The 17,547-nt window shown below is 42.5% G+C and overlaps 1 protein-coding gene across 1 annotated transcript in view; it reads right to left on the reverse strand.

The window, feature by feature from the left end:
- Window positions 1-17,547, reverse strand: part of ECEL1 (endothelin converting enzyme like 1) — an 84,622-nt gene that overhangs the window by 22,522 nt on the left and 44,553 nt on the right. Inside the window, 4 exon segments of the mRNA XM_042456308.1 lie at window positions 12,834-12,855; window positions 12,858-12,883; window positions 15,881-15,943; window positions 16,986-17,089. Of these exon segments, the coding sequence (XP_042312242.1) occupies window positions 12,834-12,855; window positions 12,858-12,883; window positions 15,881-15,943; window positions 16,986-17,089 (215 nt within the window).

Genomic DNA, 17,547 nt, shown 5'->3' on the forward strand with positions numbered 1-17,547 from the left:
CCACATTGATGTAACGTTGCTTATTGGACTAGGATTCTGGGGAAAACCAGGGTTCAAATCTCCTTTCAGACTTGGAAATCCACTGGGTGCCCTTCAACAAGTGACACTCTCTATCCCCAGGAGGAAGCAGCTGCAATTACCTGCCCAAAGAAATCTTGCAAAGAAAACATGTTATAGGCCTTCGCGTTACCATAAGTCAAATCCAATTTGAAGTGAAACAAACAAAAGTGCTAGCTTCTGCCAATACTTTCTAGAAGTGTGCAAGGGGCACCCAATACCTGCAGCACCAAAAAAATAGCTTTCTTCTGGTTCCATGTTAACTCTCCCGTAGGCATTTACAGTGCCAGAGCACAGCTTTTTTTGCCCACCAACGCAAATGGTGACTGAATGGTTGTGTGGGGTGCTACCAATGACCATCCAGTGCTCTTCTTCAGAGGGAGAAATATTGCCTTCCATAGAATTATAGACTTGGAAGCAAACCCACGGGCCAGCCAATCCAACCCCCTGCCATGCAGAATACAACCAAAGCCACCTCCGACAGGCAGCCATCAGTCTCTGTTTAAACGCAGGGGTTGCCCAACTGAAAAGGAGGTAGGGGCTGAAATTAAGCGTTCTGCTAGAATATTTGGGCTGCCCAATAGGTTTAGGACAGGGAAATCTTAGGAATTTAGGTGAATGTAGGACATTCAAGATAAAATGGAGGGACATGAATCCCAAATAAAAGCTGGAAAGGCATATAAATTAAATCCATACTTATCTCGAAATGCCTCAAAATGGAGAATTTGGAATCCTCCTCCTGGCCCGGGGGGGGGGGTGGTGGGGGGGGGAAAGGCTGAGCTGGGAGAACATCGCAAGGAAAAGGAGTGGAAAGGCGGGGAAGAAAGGCACCGGAAGGCATGACGGACTTACCTTAAGAAGTCCGTAATGCAGTCCGTTCGGGCTTATGCCGTTACTCCCCACCTTTGTCCACTCACTCACTAGGGATGGCAGGGCTTAGTTTCCGCACGTAGACTTGATTACTTTCCCTGATGCCTACCTCCCTCTCTCCCTTACACTCTCTTCTTTCTTTCTTTTCCTCCTCTTACCCCCCTTTCTTTCATGCCTTCTTCACTTCCTGATTCTTTCTTCTTTCCTCCCTCCCTCCCTCCTTCCCTTCTTTCTTTTCTACAGGCGGAGGAGATAAGGAGGGGGGGATGGGGAAATAGATAAGGATGCCCACGCACCCCATTGTCTCCTCCTCCTCTGCCAAGTTCATTTGCCTTGAGCAGCCTGGGGTTTGCCAGGTGGGGCAGGCCTTGCGACTCGGCAGAAGAGGAGGAGGACAACTCGCTGGGCATGGGGGGCCCTTGTCTCTTTCTCCATGCTGGGCGGGCACCCTTGTGAGGAGGGAGGATGGGGGTAAGAAGAGACAAGGACAACCCACCCCCCGCACTGTCTCTTCTGCCAAGCCGTTCATTTCTTGAATGGCAAGGCTGCCTCTGCCAGTAAAAACACCCAGGCCCCTCGAATGACACAGCAGAGGTAACAACCCAGTTGGTGGGTGCCTTTGTCTCTTTCCCCCCTCCTCCTCCTCTGTCGAGTCCGCTCAACTTCTGAGCCGCCTGGTGGCTTTGCCAGGCAGGGCAGCCTCCAAGACGAGTATCCCAAATCCCAGGCTGCTCGCCAAAAGTGTGGTGGCCTCCTCCTCCTTCTCCACTCCCATACACACCCAATTGAAGACCCTGGGTCCCTTATCTTAATGAGCCAAACCCCTGCCCTCTCTAGCTCTTTGGTCTCTCATCCCTGCTGTCTTCTCTGCCCTCCGCTCTACTCTGCAGCTGCCCTACAAAACAGCTCCTCCCTCTGGGCCTCCATCCTCTGGGGTGATAGGAGCTGTAAGCCTGCCCCTAGCAAAAGCTCTTCCTGGGAAGTATGGGGGAAGAGTTCCATTGCTCCCATCCTCCAAAGCCTGTGCGATCAGGGTAGGATTCTGGAGCCAGGGACCTCCTCCTCCTCCTGATTATTTGGCCCCGAGGCCTCCAGAAATCCCTTTGGCGGGCCGCATCGTCCCCTGGGCCGCAAGTTGTGCACCCCTGGTTAAAGACCTCTACAAGCAGGAGGGGACTCCATCACACTCAAAGTCGTGTCTTTCACTGGCCGACAGCTCTTACCATCCAGATTTCTTCCTAATGTTGCGTGGCATCTCTTTTTCCTGTCGTTTCCATTGCTCTGTGTCCTATTCTCTGGAGCAAGAGAAATCAAGCTTGCTGCAGCCACAATATGCATCCTGAAATACTTAAAGAGGCTTATACTTTGTCCTTAACCTTCTCTTCTCCAGGGCTAAACATCCCCAGCTCACTAAGTTCTTTGTTGCTCCTAGGGCATGGTTTTCCAGACCTTCACCCTTTTTAGTCACTCTCTTTGGACACATGGCTCTATTTTCTCATTGTCCTTTTGACCGATGTACCCAGAACTTAGATACACTATTCCAGGGGTTGCCTGACCAAAGCACAGAATAGCGTGGCACTATACTTCCCTGATCTAGACACTATATCTCCAAACTTCCAGTGTGTAGGTTATGTTGATCAAGTTTTACCCTCTATCATTGCACCGTAGACTTTTGGCTATTAGCAACCCTATCTTTTCCAGTTATTTCAAACGTCTCATCAACTCAATTTTAAAAATTTAATAAATCTGAACAGTTTGGGAACTGCAGTTTCTCTGCAAATATCCTTGAAATACACTTGACAGCAGCTGCCTATTTGTTACGTGCTGATACTTTTTTCAATATTACTTAATGTTTCATTAATTTACCACGAGTGATTAGCTGACCCTGCATAGAAAGAAAATGCTAAATGGATTAGACAGATACTGTAATTGGTGTTTGGAAGGCTAGCAACTTATGCACATTCTTATCTAATGCCTCCCTGAAATGAAACAACCAAGAGTGACCAGCACCTCCCAAAAGCTTCCGCTATTTCAACACTTGACAACTGAAGTGGAAAATTCAAATTTAGCACTTTCCCTGTTCAGATCTAACTGATGAAACGGAAGAGACTGGAATTCAGCAAATCTCAAAATTTGCAAACATTGGTTTGGATGCAGGACCCTTTGAGGGAAGAGCTCTCCCCCTTCTGTCCACAAATGTTGTTATTGCAAACTCTGGCCAAATAGGACATCCTAGCTCACCCGCTGGTTGTAGAACTGTGAAGTTGTCATATAGGTTCACAATGCACCTGCCTTCTTCAGGACCTTGATGTAGGAGGCATCTGTCCCACCAATGCATTAGGTTCCCATGTCGGTCTATGGCCTCCTGCCAAAATAAAGCATAATTATTAAACTCTAATCCCAGGAAGCCTAGAATCCTAGACCTCTAGAGTGCGAAGAGACCCCAGGGCCATCCGTCCAATTCCATTCTGCCATTCAGCAACACTAATCAAAGCCCCCATGATGCTGTCCCAGCCTTCTGTTTAAAGACATCCTAGGGAAGGAGACTCCACCAAAAATTCGAGGAAGGAGTGTGTTCCACTGTCGACAGCCCTTACTGTCAGGAAAAGTTTCCTCCTAATGTTTGAGGCGGAATCTCTTTTCCTACAGTTTGCATCCACTGCTCCAGTATCCTGATCTCTGGAGCAGCAGAAAACAAGATGACGCAGGTCAGACACTCTGTTCAACTTCTATTAGATTCTCAAAAGCTGGCCCACCCATTGCCACAATGGCTATTGCGAGGTCGCTCCATTCCAGATGCCCGTTTATTGGAACCAAGTTGCAAGATCGGTTTGGTCTCATCATTTGCAAGGCCTCCGCCTTTTCACCTCCCCCAGTTGCGTTCTTAGTTCGTGTGCTGTTTGTGTGTGTGTGGTGTGAATATGTTGATTATTTTTTATCCAGTTGCAAAAACCTATTTAGAAAAAAGCTGGGAGTCCCCAGGCGGGCATCCATGAATTAATATGTTTAATGGGAACTTTTAAATACCTCTTTGGAATTTGCCTCCGACTTTTGTAATTGAAATTCTAAATGTAGGACCAATTTTACTTTTTTTGGGATTCAAGAATATTGCGATTTGACTTTTGATAATATTCATTTTTCCTTAATTGTGCGTATAAACAACTCTATTGAACTCTAGAATCAATTATTATTTATTTATTTATTTTCTTCCTGGACCACTCCCAATCTGGGAGGTGGCACAAGGAACAAACTGCTGCGAAGCAACAACGAATACTCCAATTAATCCAATAAGGAGAATCATGAACCCACCTACTAAAACATCAGCACTGAAACAGACAATGATGGAAGAGAAATCAGGAAAAAATGCTTCAGGAGGAAACAACTCTGGAAATAAAAAATCTCGGGACGAGATGACAGCAGCGTTAAGAAAGATTTGCGAACTGAACTGGGAGAATAACCTCAGATTGCGATAAGATTGACGAAGATTCTAAAGAAGGTCAGTGGAAAGGTTAGAAAAAACTGGAATCAGCATGAAGAAAGAAAATGGAAATAAAAGTGGGATACATTATATACAGGATCAACAGGGAGGGACAAGAATCGCTATTGAAGCATGGCAATTTAAAACAGAGAGAAAAATTGTTTGAACTTGAGCTGTTGCCTGAGGAAATATAAATGAAAATCCTGTTAACCCCTTACCCAGTTCTGGCTAAATCATTGTGAATTGGAAACGCTCTTTCCATGCGAAATAGATACCGAATCATACAGAATAAATTCTCGAATTTGCGAGAATCAGGAAGCTCCCGATGGATCTAGTGATTTACTTCGTTCCGGAAGCAAGCAAACTAAAGAAATATTCTAATACAGAGCCTACAATACAAAACTGATGATGATGGCCAGGAGACACAATCCTAAGAGATTATTCCTGGAAAAATTCTGAAGAGAAGAAAGAATATAATTTCTGACGACAATTGAAAGCTTGAAGGGCATATCTTGACGGTGTTATAGGACCTGGAAACAAGGAACGTAAGCTCCGCACTCTATTGAAAAGGCCCCGGACTGTTTGATTGGTTTGAAAAAAAGAGAAACCAGAGAAAGAGAATAAAGACGACGCAAGACAAAGGCGGTGGGGTATGAGGAGAAGAGGAAGAAGAAGAGCGTAATTGAATAGATAGTCGGAAAACTGAGAACGGGCGACGATGACGAGAAGAGAGAGAAATAAGAGACGATCTTTATCGAGACTTTCGATATTTTTCTTTTGACCTTAAAGATTTATCTGCGTCTTGGCAGATCGACGAACTTTTCGTTTAATATCGATTTGACTGTTACTCAGAGCGACACGACATCCATATCACGGATCGATTTTTTTTAGTCTCCAAACTCATTGATTAAAGAAGTGAAGGAGATGTCAATTTTAATAGAGAAATATCTGGACCACAACCCGATAATGTTAAACTTAAAAGACCCATTTAAGAAAAATTCTGGAATTAAATGAAGAACTGTTAAACAATTGAAAGAGGTTACTCAGCAAAGGGAAGGGTTTTATGATAAAGCATTTTTTGAGGAGAAATTTGGAATACAGAAGTAGGCTACAGCCCTAGTGTGGATGCCGCGAAAGCCACAATAAGGGATTTTCACCCAACAAAAACATAATTGTCAGAAAAAGAGGAAACAAAAAAATAACTCATTTGAACAATCTATTGTGAAGGATAAAGCGAAGAACTAAAAAATAAACACCTAAATAATTAAACCACTTTCAAAAAGAGAAATAAAAGTTCTGAGAAGAAACAATTAGAAATTGAAGCCATTAGTGAATTGGAAAAAAACTTAAAGACTGTAAAACAAAAAATTTTGAAGATGCCAATCTAAAACAGGGAAAGTGGCTCGTACCACAAAACTAAGGAAAAAGAGAAAGAGAAAATTCATTTAATAAAATAAAAAAGGGAGATCCAGCAGAAAGATTATTAGAGGAGGGTTTTTCTGTTAATATTATGGGACAACATATCAAAACAAAATGAAGGAGAGTGGGGAAATGGAGGGAAACTTAGGAGTTTTCTGGCTAATAGTAAATTCACACATTATCGATAAAGAACAGCAGTAAAATTTAAATCAGCCGATTACAAAGCGGAAGTTTGGGAACGGCAAAAATCAAGCACAGTAGGCAAAGCCCCAGGAAAGGAACGATGGTCTACAGCCTTATTTACAAAACATTTATTTCGAAATATGGTAAACCCTTACAGGCGAATGATGAATTGATGCCCTAGAAGTAAACATACCTGAATCTGGAGCAACCGGAGATCCTCTTTATTAGAAAAGAAGGGAAAAAGACCCACACATCCGGCCAATTATTAGCCCCAATTTCCTTTAAAACACTGATTATAAAATATTCGCATCAATCTTGTTCGTGTCGCCTTAAAACTAAAAGACCATCTAAGTAAAATAAAGATGCAGACAAAGCGGCTTTCTGCTAATATCGGCATTTAAGAGAGAATTAAGACTGTAACAGATCTTACTAGAGTACTCGAAAAGATAATGAGAAAACAATTAGGCCTTATTCTTTTTAGATTCGAAAAAGCTTTGACTTTGTAAATTGGGATTTCTGATAACAGGAATTATTTAAAAACAGTCAAGTAGGAGGAAATTTTATTAATTGGTACGGGGAAACAATCTATGAGAACCAAAAAAAGCCCCAATGAGAATTACTGGGGAAAGAACTAAAACTATAGATATTCAACGAGGAATACGGCAAGGATGTCGCTTCACATTGCCTATTTTTAATTAGTTACAGACAACTTCTTATAAAAGAAATTAGAATAAACCCTAATCTGAAAGGTGCAAAAAATTCAAGAAACATGAATATAAAATCAGGCCTTGCGGATGATGTGGTCATAAAAAAATTCTTGGAAGACCCTAGGAAACTGTAGCGTCCTTCTGGATTATTAGATCTGTTTGTCAAAATCACGGGGTTGTAAAATCAACCAAAGATAAAATCAATTATTTTGACTAAAACATTAAAGACAATGAAGAGAAATAATAGAAAGGACGCGGGAATAAAGGTAGAGAAGAAACCAAATATTTGGGATTCACATTACGAAGCGATCTATAGAACTATTTGAGAACCACTTATAAGAACCTTTGGTCCAAAATAAGAGAAGATTTGATACCTGAATAAACTCAGTTTATCACTATTAGCAAGAAATCAGTATTAAAATGCATGTTATATTTTATTTCAAACAATCCCAATCTTATTTCAAGATACATCCATTAAAGTGGCACACCGACAATAGCCCCATTTATAGGCGAGGAAGAAAACAAGAATTATTAAATCAAAACAAATTTACAAGATTCTGGGGACAGAGGAGGCTTAGATCTTCCCAACTTTAAAAATTTATTTCGAGGCATGTGTGTTATTATGGGTCAAAGAACGGGTTACTTTGGTGGATGCGAAAGTTACTAGAATTGGAAGGGGAGGGTGAACTTGGATGGCACGCCTATTGGCATACGGGAACACCCAGCAAACCAAGCCTTTACCAATCATTGTGTTAGGAAACCCCTGATTAAAATTTGGACATTATAAAGAAGAATACTAAGAAGATACCCAAAATGGTTGGTGGTTTCCCCCACAAAGCTTCTTCGAAAGGAGATGATCAAGGATACAAAATGGTCAACTATAAACGATTTTAAGAATTTGAAACGGGAATTGGGAAATTAAAAACCAAAGGAAAAATAAATAGAAGACGGCTGGAAAGAACCTGGCTCGCATATAGACAGATCTATGACAGATTTTAAGGACAGAGCCAAGGACATATGGATTGAACGAAAGGGGGATGAAAACTCAATTGGGAAAGATTCTGGTTCTTGAAGAAAATAACTACTCGGTTAAAATTATAAAATATTACTACAGTATGCTAGAGAGGAGGGGTAGTAGTGTAAACACATCAGATGATCCACTGGGCACGGATCACTTGAGCAATCCCCCTATTACTTTATTCTCAATGGGAAAGCGTTTGGGAAACGGATTAGCTATACAGCCTCTCAAAATCTGGGCGAGCCCTTGATAAACGTTCTATCAGTGGTATCTTCACAGTCGATCGCGGAAGATGCACAAACAAAGGAAATATGTGCTGGACATGTAAAAACTGAAATGGGCTCTTCTGCCATTGTGGTGGACCTGCAAATGGGCTAAGCACTTTTTTTTTCTGTCCATTAACAAAAATCTTACATATGAAATTCCACCCTAAACCAGAATTCTATCTTTTGGTCTATTCGGAGTGAATGCTCCTAAACATGAAAACTTGTCTTTGAATTGCCATCTCTGCTACGTTCTGTTTGCACAAAAATGGAAATGTAATGATTATTCCACAAAGGAAGGACTGGATGATAAAACTTATACAAGGAATAGAAATGGATAGACTAACTCAGCTCTAAGAATTAAACTAAGGGCAATTAACGGAGATTGGAACAAAGTTATCAATTTCTTGAAAGATTAATTGGGTAAATTGGCATTATTCACACAGTTTGACATGGAAAGATAGAACCCATTACTGAGGAAAGTTTAAGAAGTCAATTAACAAAGCTTAAGATTGCATTGGTAAATAGGAAGCATCAGTATGAATAATGAAGAGAGAATGACAGGAAGAATGAAGCTAGAAGAAAGTGATTGATGATTAGCTTCGTTTAGGAAGAGGTTAGAAACAAAGAGAAGTAGAGTTTTAATGTAGAAACGAGAAGGAGAAGGATGACTTGAAAGGAAGAAGAGTGAAACATATAAGATCGTTAGGTTCAGTTAATAGGAGTTAGGTATATAGATATTAGACGGTAGAGCGGGGTTAAGTATGAGGTAAATAATAGAAAACATATAAAAGGATATTTCACTGTGTTTTATGATCCATGTTGATGTATAAAGGTATACGTATGTATGATGTATAAGTTTAACTATGTGTCTTTTATTATAATAATATATATCTATAATATGTGTGTGTGTGTGTGTGGGTGTGTGTTGTTCTCGAGGCTGTGTGTGTATATATATATATATATTAATATATATGATATATATAATCTCATATGCAATTGCCGGAGTTCTGTGGGATTTGGAAGCGATCTACACCTGCGGTGTGCTAGGCTGAAATGTTGCCCCAGCCTAGGGTTTCCATAAGTCAGACCTCCAAACCGGACAAATGTAGGACAAATGTAGGACAACGTTTCCAATGTAGGACAACATTTTATAAAAATGGAGGGGACACGCAAAAAATTGATTGCTTTTAAAAAAATGTTAATATAAATGCATGTTTCTTAGGCAGGATCAAAATGGAGGACATTTGGGCATTATTCCTAGACAGATGGCAAAAAATGGACTTCCTTTGCCCAAACCACCCCCTCCTTCCCCTCCATTCCACACATAACAGCACATTTGGGCACCTTCACGTGCTTTACTTAACATGGCCTCTTGCATATTTCAGAGGCTTATCCCATAATCCAACCCCTTGAGTTTAACACTTAGATGTTCACATGGCATGCATATTGAACATGTCAAAGTGGTTTCACAGAATTGGATTTTGCGTTCAGGTTTCTTGCCACCAACTTCTACGTCTCCGAAGTGTGTCTAGTCAAAGGACTTTGATTTTTTTTTCACTGCACAGAGTTTGTAAAATCAGAGCAGCTAACATTGGCCATGCCTGAAAGTTGCTGATATCATTCACCACATCATCTCACCCCATTGTCACACAACAAGGGACGTAGCATTCAAAGCACAATACACAACAACCACACTTTGGAAGGTGACACTCTCTCAACTTCAGAAGCTGACTCATAACATCAACCACACTATCATTGTCGAAGCAAGGAAATTGTTAGCATTTTAAAAGCATCAAAATACACAGAAAAGGCACTTAAAATGCAAACTTTTAATAAAATGGCAGTTTAAAAAAAATACAGCTTAGAAATGCACTTTAAAAGGCAGTTTTAAAAATAGCTTAGAAATGCACTTTAAAAATGCAGTTTAAAACTAGCTTAGAAATGCACTTTAAAATGCAATTTAAAAATACATACAGTACTTCCTCCTCCTTTTCCTCCTCCTCTTCTCCTCCTCCTCCCTGCACCAAAAAGGGGCAAGGAAATGGCTTTTCTTTCCCTCTGGCTGCAGCCCAGCCAACAGAGGAGGAGCTCCTCCTCCTGAGTCTGGCTGGCCAATGGGGGCAGACTGGGGCTGGAACAGCCTCGCCCCTGCCAGCCCTCATAGGCTCAGGCCTGGAAAAGGGACGGGCTGTTCAGCCCAGACTCAGGAAGAGGAAGTCCTCCTCCTAGCCATGTGCGAGGCTCTGCACAGGGCCAGCAAAGCAAACCTCGTCCACCGGGACAGGAGGAAACCGTGCAGGGACGCCCCTAGTGGTCAAACCGGGATTGTCCGCTGCAGCCGGCTTTGCAACCCTACCCAGCCAAAATATAATTTTTATTTGAGCTATTAACATTTCCCTAAACATATTAATTTATGGTACCCTCCCAGGACTCCCAGCTTTTCTCGTAACATTAGGGTTACCATAGTCGGAAAACACTTGATGGTACACAACAACAATACAACACAGGAGTAAGAACTCACCCCAGTCATCGTAGCCATGGGTCAGCTCATGCCAATAATTGTGCCAATACCACCATAATTCAGGACCTGTCAGTGGGGATAAACGTTGAGGGTTGGTAGTAGATAAGCCCTAGTAATGGTTAGTGGCTCCCATGTCAAGAAGGTGGTGAATCTGCTCTGGGTTTTACTTTGAACTTTAAGGAGTCATCTCAAGCACTGAGCCTAGACTGAAGGAGAGGTTTCTCCTCCTTGGAAACTCCTTTTAATTTCTGACTGAATCCAAAGCAGACTCCACTTTTCCAGTGATATGGAAGCCACCGCATGAAAACCATTTACAGGGTGCCCCAAAGAGGAGGAATTTGATATACTGACATGCTTATATGTAGATTATGCCCATGTGTACACAGTGGAGAGAATGACCAAGTGGACTGTACTAACTCCATCTGTTCTCAAGGTAGTAATGTTGTTGGTGACTTCGGATCCCTCTACTCTCCCTTCTGAAAGTCTTTGGTCCAAAAACACACGCAGAACATCCAGTTTAGACCGCTTTAACTGCCCTGGCTCAGTGCTAGGGAATCCTGGGAATTGTGTTCATTGTGGCACCAGAGCTCTCTGACAAAGGTGGCTAATGACTCAGAAAAACTACAGTTCCCAGAATTCCCTAGCACTGAGCCAGGTCAGTTAGAGTGGTCTCAGATTGGATTTTTTCTGCAATGTGTTATTTTATTTATTATTTATGATTGATTGGATTCTGTTTAATTGCCATGCAGCATCTTATGGAGTTCTGGGTTTCAGATTAGGGAGGGGCACCATAATAATAATAATAATAATAATAATAATTATATACCACTTTTCCATTGATCAAAGCGGTTTAACAACATATACAACTTACAATATAAATATAAAAACTGATATATTAAAAGCCCCCATATACAATTAGCAATAAACATATCTCATGCCAGCTCAACAATGCTGCCAGGAGGGGTGGGGAGGAGCATTCAGGAGTCAGGAGTCAGGGGTATGCCTGTTCAAAAAAGTGTGTTTTCAGACCTTCTTAAATTGGTCTAAGGAGGTGGCCGAGCGAGCTCTCCGGGGTGAGTTCCAGTTGGGGGCCGAGGTAGAAAAGGCCTCCTGGTGGTAATAGCCAATCGCCTCGAACTCTTAGCATTTGCTTCCCAGCTGTCTGAGTGTGCGGGGATTGTACAGTGGTACCGGGATACGAAATACGGTACGAAATGTCGGGATACGAAAATCCATAGGGAATTATGTTCCGTTACGAAGTTTTTTCGGTTAGAAAACTTTGGTGCTTTTTTCGCTTTTCGCACGAATCGCGGCTTTTCCCCATTAGCCCTATTGCAATCGGCTACGAAGGCTTTCGGGTACGAACGCCGCGGAACGATATTACTTTCGTAACCCGAGGCACCACTGTATGGGGAAAGGCGACCCTCCAAGTACCCGGGCCCAAGCCATTTAGTGCTTTATATCAGAGCCAATGTGCACAAGGGTTTAAGTGTTGGAGACCAGGGCTTGTTCCCAGCTCAGCCATGTAACCCACTTGGTCCCACTCTCTCAGCCTCAGGGGAAAGCCTGGCAAAACCTCCTCTGACAAAATCTTGCCAGAAAACTCCATGATAGGTTCATCTTAGGTTCCCCATAAGTTGGAAATGACTTGAAGGCACACACACAAAACAACAGCAACTTAGGCGCCTCAGCCCAATGCTCTTGGGCGTCCCCAAACTTCATAACCCAGGATTCCATAGGAGCAGCCATGGTAGTTGAAGTGGATCATAGCACGATAACTATATAGTGCAGACCTACACAACTTAGCAGTAGGAAGGGGCCGAATTAAAATAAGTTAACTTCTTTGGGCTGTAGATAAGTTTTAATTAAATTAATTATTATTAATATTATTAATATTATTGCATCATTGTCTGCTTGGCCCTTTCCTCAAGAGAAGCCGAGCAGTAGAGGAGCTTTGCGATGTGTCCCCATCCTCCTCCTCCTCTCCTTACCTTCTCCTCAGGAGAAAGCCAAGGATTGAGGTGCCTCGTAGGCAAGTATTTGCCCATTCTCCCCTTCACTGCCTGGCCTCCTTCTCAGGAGAAAACTGGATGGTGGAGGAGTTGCCTTGGCAAGCATTTGCCATCCTGCTCCTCTGTGCCTGGCTTTCTTGCTCAAAGAAGACTGAGCAGCAGAGGAGCCTTGAAATCATTCCACATCCCTGCGGGCCACCAAAATCCTTTCGTGGGCCATGTGGCCCCGGGCCATATGTTGTCAGGCCTGATGTAGTGTGAAAGGGTCCCTGCCCTCCACAATAAGGTTCGGTGGTACTTACTGTGGGAACTCTGGGTCATAGGAGTGGGTTGAAGGATCCCAGCTGGGAAGCTGTGGGGAGAGGAGATAGAGCCTACAGGAGGAAAGCAGCTCTCAGGGAGTATGGAAACAGCCATTCAGAATAGCCTGGGTTCCCTTTCGGAAATTTAGGGAAGATCTAGTCCTTTGGCAATACTTTTCTTTCCCCTTTTAAACTGATGAATGTATTTTGGGGAGGTATATTGGGGAATGGTTTCAGCACTGGACTGGGACTCTGGAGACCAGGGTTCAAACTCCCATTTGGCCATGGGAAACCACTGGCTGACCTTGGTCAAGCACACTCTCTCAGCCTCAGGGGATAGCAAAGGCAAACCCCCTCTGAAAAACTCTTGCCATGTGAATGAAAGTTCACATTAGGGTTGTCATAGGCCAAAATGTGAACACACAGCAACAATGTACAGTGGGTCCTTGGTATCTGCTGGTGTTGTTTCAGGATCCCCCTGTGGATACAAAGTCTATGGATGCTCAAGTCCCATTATATACAATGGCATGGCAAAGTAGTGTTCCTTATATATAAAACAGTGATTGGGCTTTGCTTTTGGATTTAAAAATATTTTCAAGGTGTGGGTGGTTGGATCCAGGGAGGCAGAATTCATGGCTATGGAGGATCATCTGCATTTTGGATTCAGGCAGGGCATCACTGATCGTTCCTGACCAGAGCTGTGCTTTACTGACTGACTCCCCATCTCTAGCTTCTAAACTGAAAGGAGAAGTTTCTGTTGTTGTGATGGTTATATATTTTGAGAGTGAAATGGGCTTCCTTGTGTCTGGTTTTGTGAGATGATGCTTCTGTTGCGGAGGTTCTGTGGCTTCCAGGCAAAGCTGCACCAAATGTCTTGGAGGTGTCCAAGGTGCTGAATCTGTTTTGGGATTAGAGTTTAGTACTCTGAATAATTCCTTTAAATTTCACTAAAACTTGAGTCCAAAACACACTGGATCAATAATCCATCTTGAGACTGCTTTAACTGCCCTGCTCAATGCTAGGGAATTCTGGGAAATTAATTTTTTTCTAGCTGCTCTGTCTGGGGGATTCTGAACTGTGATCTAAAAATGTAACTTTTCTCAAACCCCTGGCTGTTGCCCTGGCAGTTGTATGTAATCAGCAGTCCACAGTTGTTTTTGGATTTCACTCCACTAGTCAGTGTGACAATGGTCTGGGATGATGGAGTTGTTATCTAAACACATATGAGTGCCATGGGTTTCCCAAACTACGACAGCACTGCAGACCGGGCATCTGGAGGACTTCCAATGCCTAGACTGAGAGACACTCTCAAAGCATCTGGAGAGTCCTCCAGGGTGACTCCATGGTCCATTCCTGCAGAAATACAGCTTTGGCCATTACTTGTGCTTTCACTATCCATGGTAAGTCTGGAGCATATCTCCCACGGATGCAGGGGTAAGGCCAAAAAGTCAGTAAACTTTAATGAACGGTGTAATAAACCATTACAAAATATTTCCATTTTTTGCACCACAAACTTTTCAAGCCCCTTCTCCTCCCTTCATTCTCTCCAATGGCTATTACAGATTTTTTAGGATCCAATACCAAATTTATCAGATTATAATTTCCCTCATTTTTTGTAATTTTCTTCACCTTTGACTTTCTCAATCCAAAACCTCACTTATCCCACCAGATTGTTTTCCTTTATTTGACCATTTTCTCTCCCTTAAAAAACCCAAACCAAAAACCAAGTAAGAGATATTCTTCAATATACAGTTGTCTCCCCGTATCTATGGATTCTTTAGCATGGATTCAACCATCCACAGCTTGAAAATGTTTTGAAAATAGATAAATTCTAAAAAGCAAATCTTGATTTTTGGTTTTATATGGGACATCATTTAACTGCCATTTTATATAATGAGGACTTGCACATCCAAGATTTATTATTATTATTATTTAATTCATGGGGATTAATCCATTCTGGAACAAATGTGCAGCAGATACCAAGGTCCAATTGTAATACGGCCAATTTTGTTTGTTCAAACTTGAAACATGTTACTTTATGGACTACAAACTCCCACAACCCCCAGCCAACATGGCCACTGATCACGCAGACTGGTCTGGATAGTCCACTGTGCACAACTGGATTGTAGTGATGTGAATTCTCAAGAGAAAGCAGCCTGGTGTAATGGTTCTGAGTGCTGGATTAGGACCTGGGAGATTAAGGTCCCTGTTCACCATGGAAACCCAATGAGCGCCTTGGGATAGTCACACCATCTCAGCCTTACAAAAAGGCAATGGCAAAACCTCCTGGAAATATTATCAAGAAATTCTTGGACGGGTTGTCAGAAGTGGGAGCTAATGAAAGTACATAATAAGAAGCACCAAATGTAAACCCGAGCGCACAGAGGAAGGGGAGCCAGAGTGGTGTAGTGGTTTCAGTGTTGGACTATGACTCTGGAGACCAGAGTTCGATTCCCACTTTGGCCATGGAAACCCAAAGACTTAGTCCTTGGGCAAGTCCCACTCTCTCAACCTCAAATGAAGGCAATGGCAAATCTCCTCTAAACAAATCTTGCCAAGAAAATCCCATGATAGGTTCGCCTTAGGGTCACCATAAGTCAAAAAGGAATTGAAGGCACACAAGAAGAGGAAGGACCATGGCGCTGTGCGATAGTCTTCTATAAGTGGGCAATGTGAGGCCCATGGGCCACATGAAGCCTTTGGGTTCCTCCAGACCCCCATCCCCATTTTATGTTTTTCAGGCTGTTTTTCTATCTCAAAACCACCCCATAGCTGCCAAAACTTCCTGAAAATGTGTCAGTTTGCTTCCCCTAACCTCACAGAGCCCCCCAAAATTCAAAAATTAAATCCCAAACTGAGAAAAAAAATCAACTGAAAGTCATCCAAAATGGTGCCAAGAAGTGTGGTTTTATCGTTTCAGATGCCCCAAAACAAGTTGGTGCAGCACACCTCTGGCTTAGATGCCCACCTTGCTATATGCCAAGCTCTACAAAAAAACCCCAATACCCCCCCCACACACACACACCAAAAAACCAGGTTATATCAGCATACCCATCTGGTTCTTGTTGGGAAGGTAGTATGCATTCAAGGCCTGGGGGGGCAACAGCCATCTGCAATGAGAAAACAGACATTGATCTGCTATTGAAGACAATCCCTCCTCCAACGGTGGGGAGAAGTTACATAAGGAGATCAGGGTCTGGTTGACAACGCTGCTCAAGGGACAGGAAAGAGATACCAGCTGGGTGACTGTGACAGCTGTTGCAACAGGCAGCTGATACAGGCATTTATAGGCTTCTGACCATTTGGGCGCTCACTTCTAGGCTTTTAAAACATCCAAAATCCACAAAACAGTGATATGTTTAACTGGCCAACCAAAACGCAAAAAATACACAATGCACCCAACTTTACAGCAGCTTTCTGGAAATATTTAGGAATACTGTCTCTATCGTATTCACTCAAGTAACCTAGAGATGAAGGCTCACGGAGACAAGGACAGCTGCACATCAACTGACTGCATGCAGACATGATCCATAATGTGCCAGCAGAATCACAGAATCATAGAATCAGAATCATAGAGCCACAGAGTTGTAAGAGACTCCAAGGACCATCCAGTCCTCTGTTTAAAGACCTCCAAGGAAGGAGATTCCACCAGACTCCGAGGGAGTACCTTCTACTGTTGAATAGCTGTTACTGTCAGGATGTTCTTCCTAATGTTTAGGTGGAATCTCTGTCGTTTGCATCCTTTGCTCCACATCCTATTCCCTGGAGCAGCAGAAAATAAGTTTGCTCCATCTCCAGTATGGCACCCCTCCAAATACTTAAACAGATCTATCATATCACCTCTTAACCTTCTCTTCTCCAGGCTAAACATACCCAGCTCCCTAAGTCTCTCCTCACAAGGTATGGTTTCCAGAGCTTTCACCATTTTAGTCGACCTCCTCTGGACACACTCCGTTTTCTCAACATCCTTTTTGAATTGTTTTGCCCAGAATTTGACACAGGATTCCAGGTGAGGCCTGACCAAGGCAGAATAGAGTGGTGCTGTTACTTCCCTTGATCTAGACACTATACTTCTATTGATGCAGCCTAGAATCACACTGGCCTTTTTAGCTGCTGCATCACACTGCTGACTCATGAATAAGAGATACCTACGCTGACTTGTCCACCTCCTGTCGGATTTTCTTCACGGACAGCTTGATGCTGAACCTGATGCTGTTGAGGATGTTCCTGAAGTAGGTTTTCTCATGGACTTGGAACTGTGGAAGGAGAGAGCCACATCTCCAATTAACAGTTTATAAGCTTCTCAATCAAGCCATAGCTCGGTGTGCAAAGGTTCTGGGTTCGATTCTTAGCATCACCAGGTAGGACTGGGAATAATTCTTCTTAGAAGCATTGGAGAATTGCTCCTCAGCAGAGTTGACAGCGAATGTATCAATGGATTGATTTGGGATAAAACTGCTTCCCATATTACTGTTGTTGTTGTTTTATTTCTTAGAGAACTTATACCCCGCCCTGCAGCCCTAAAGGCTATCAGCGTGGCTTACAATTATTATTTTTATTATAATAATTTTATTATAATAATTTTTGGGGAGAAAGCAGGATAATTTTAACTGGAAAATTTTATGAATCTGAATACTTGCCCCTTAATATACAATGATCATAGTGGTTCCCAAAATGAAATGGCAAAATCCTCAAAACACCATTTTTACCCTTT

Source organism: Sceloporus undulatus, chromosome 3, assembly GCF_019175285.1.
Source record: "Sceloporus undulatus isolate JIND9_A2432 ecotype Alabama chromosome 3, SceUnd_v1.1, whole genome shotgun sequence".
NCBI classification, from domain to species: domain Eukaryota; kingdom Metazoa; phylum Chordata; class Lepidosauria; order Squamata; family Phrynosomatidae; genus Sceloporus; species Sceloporus undulatus.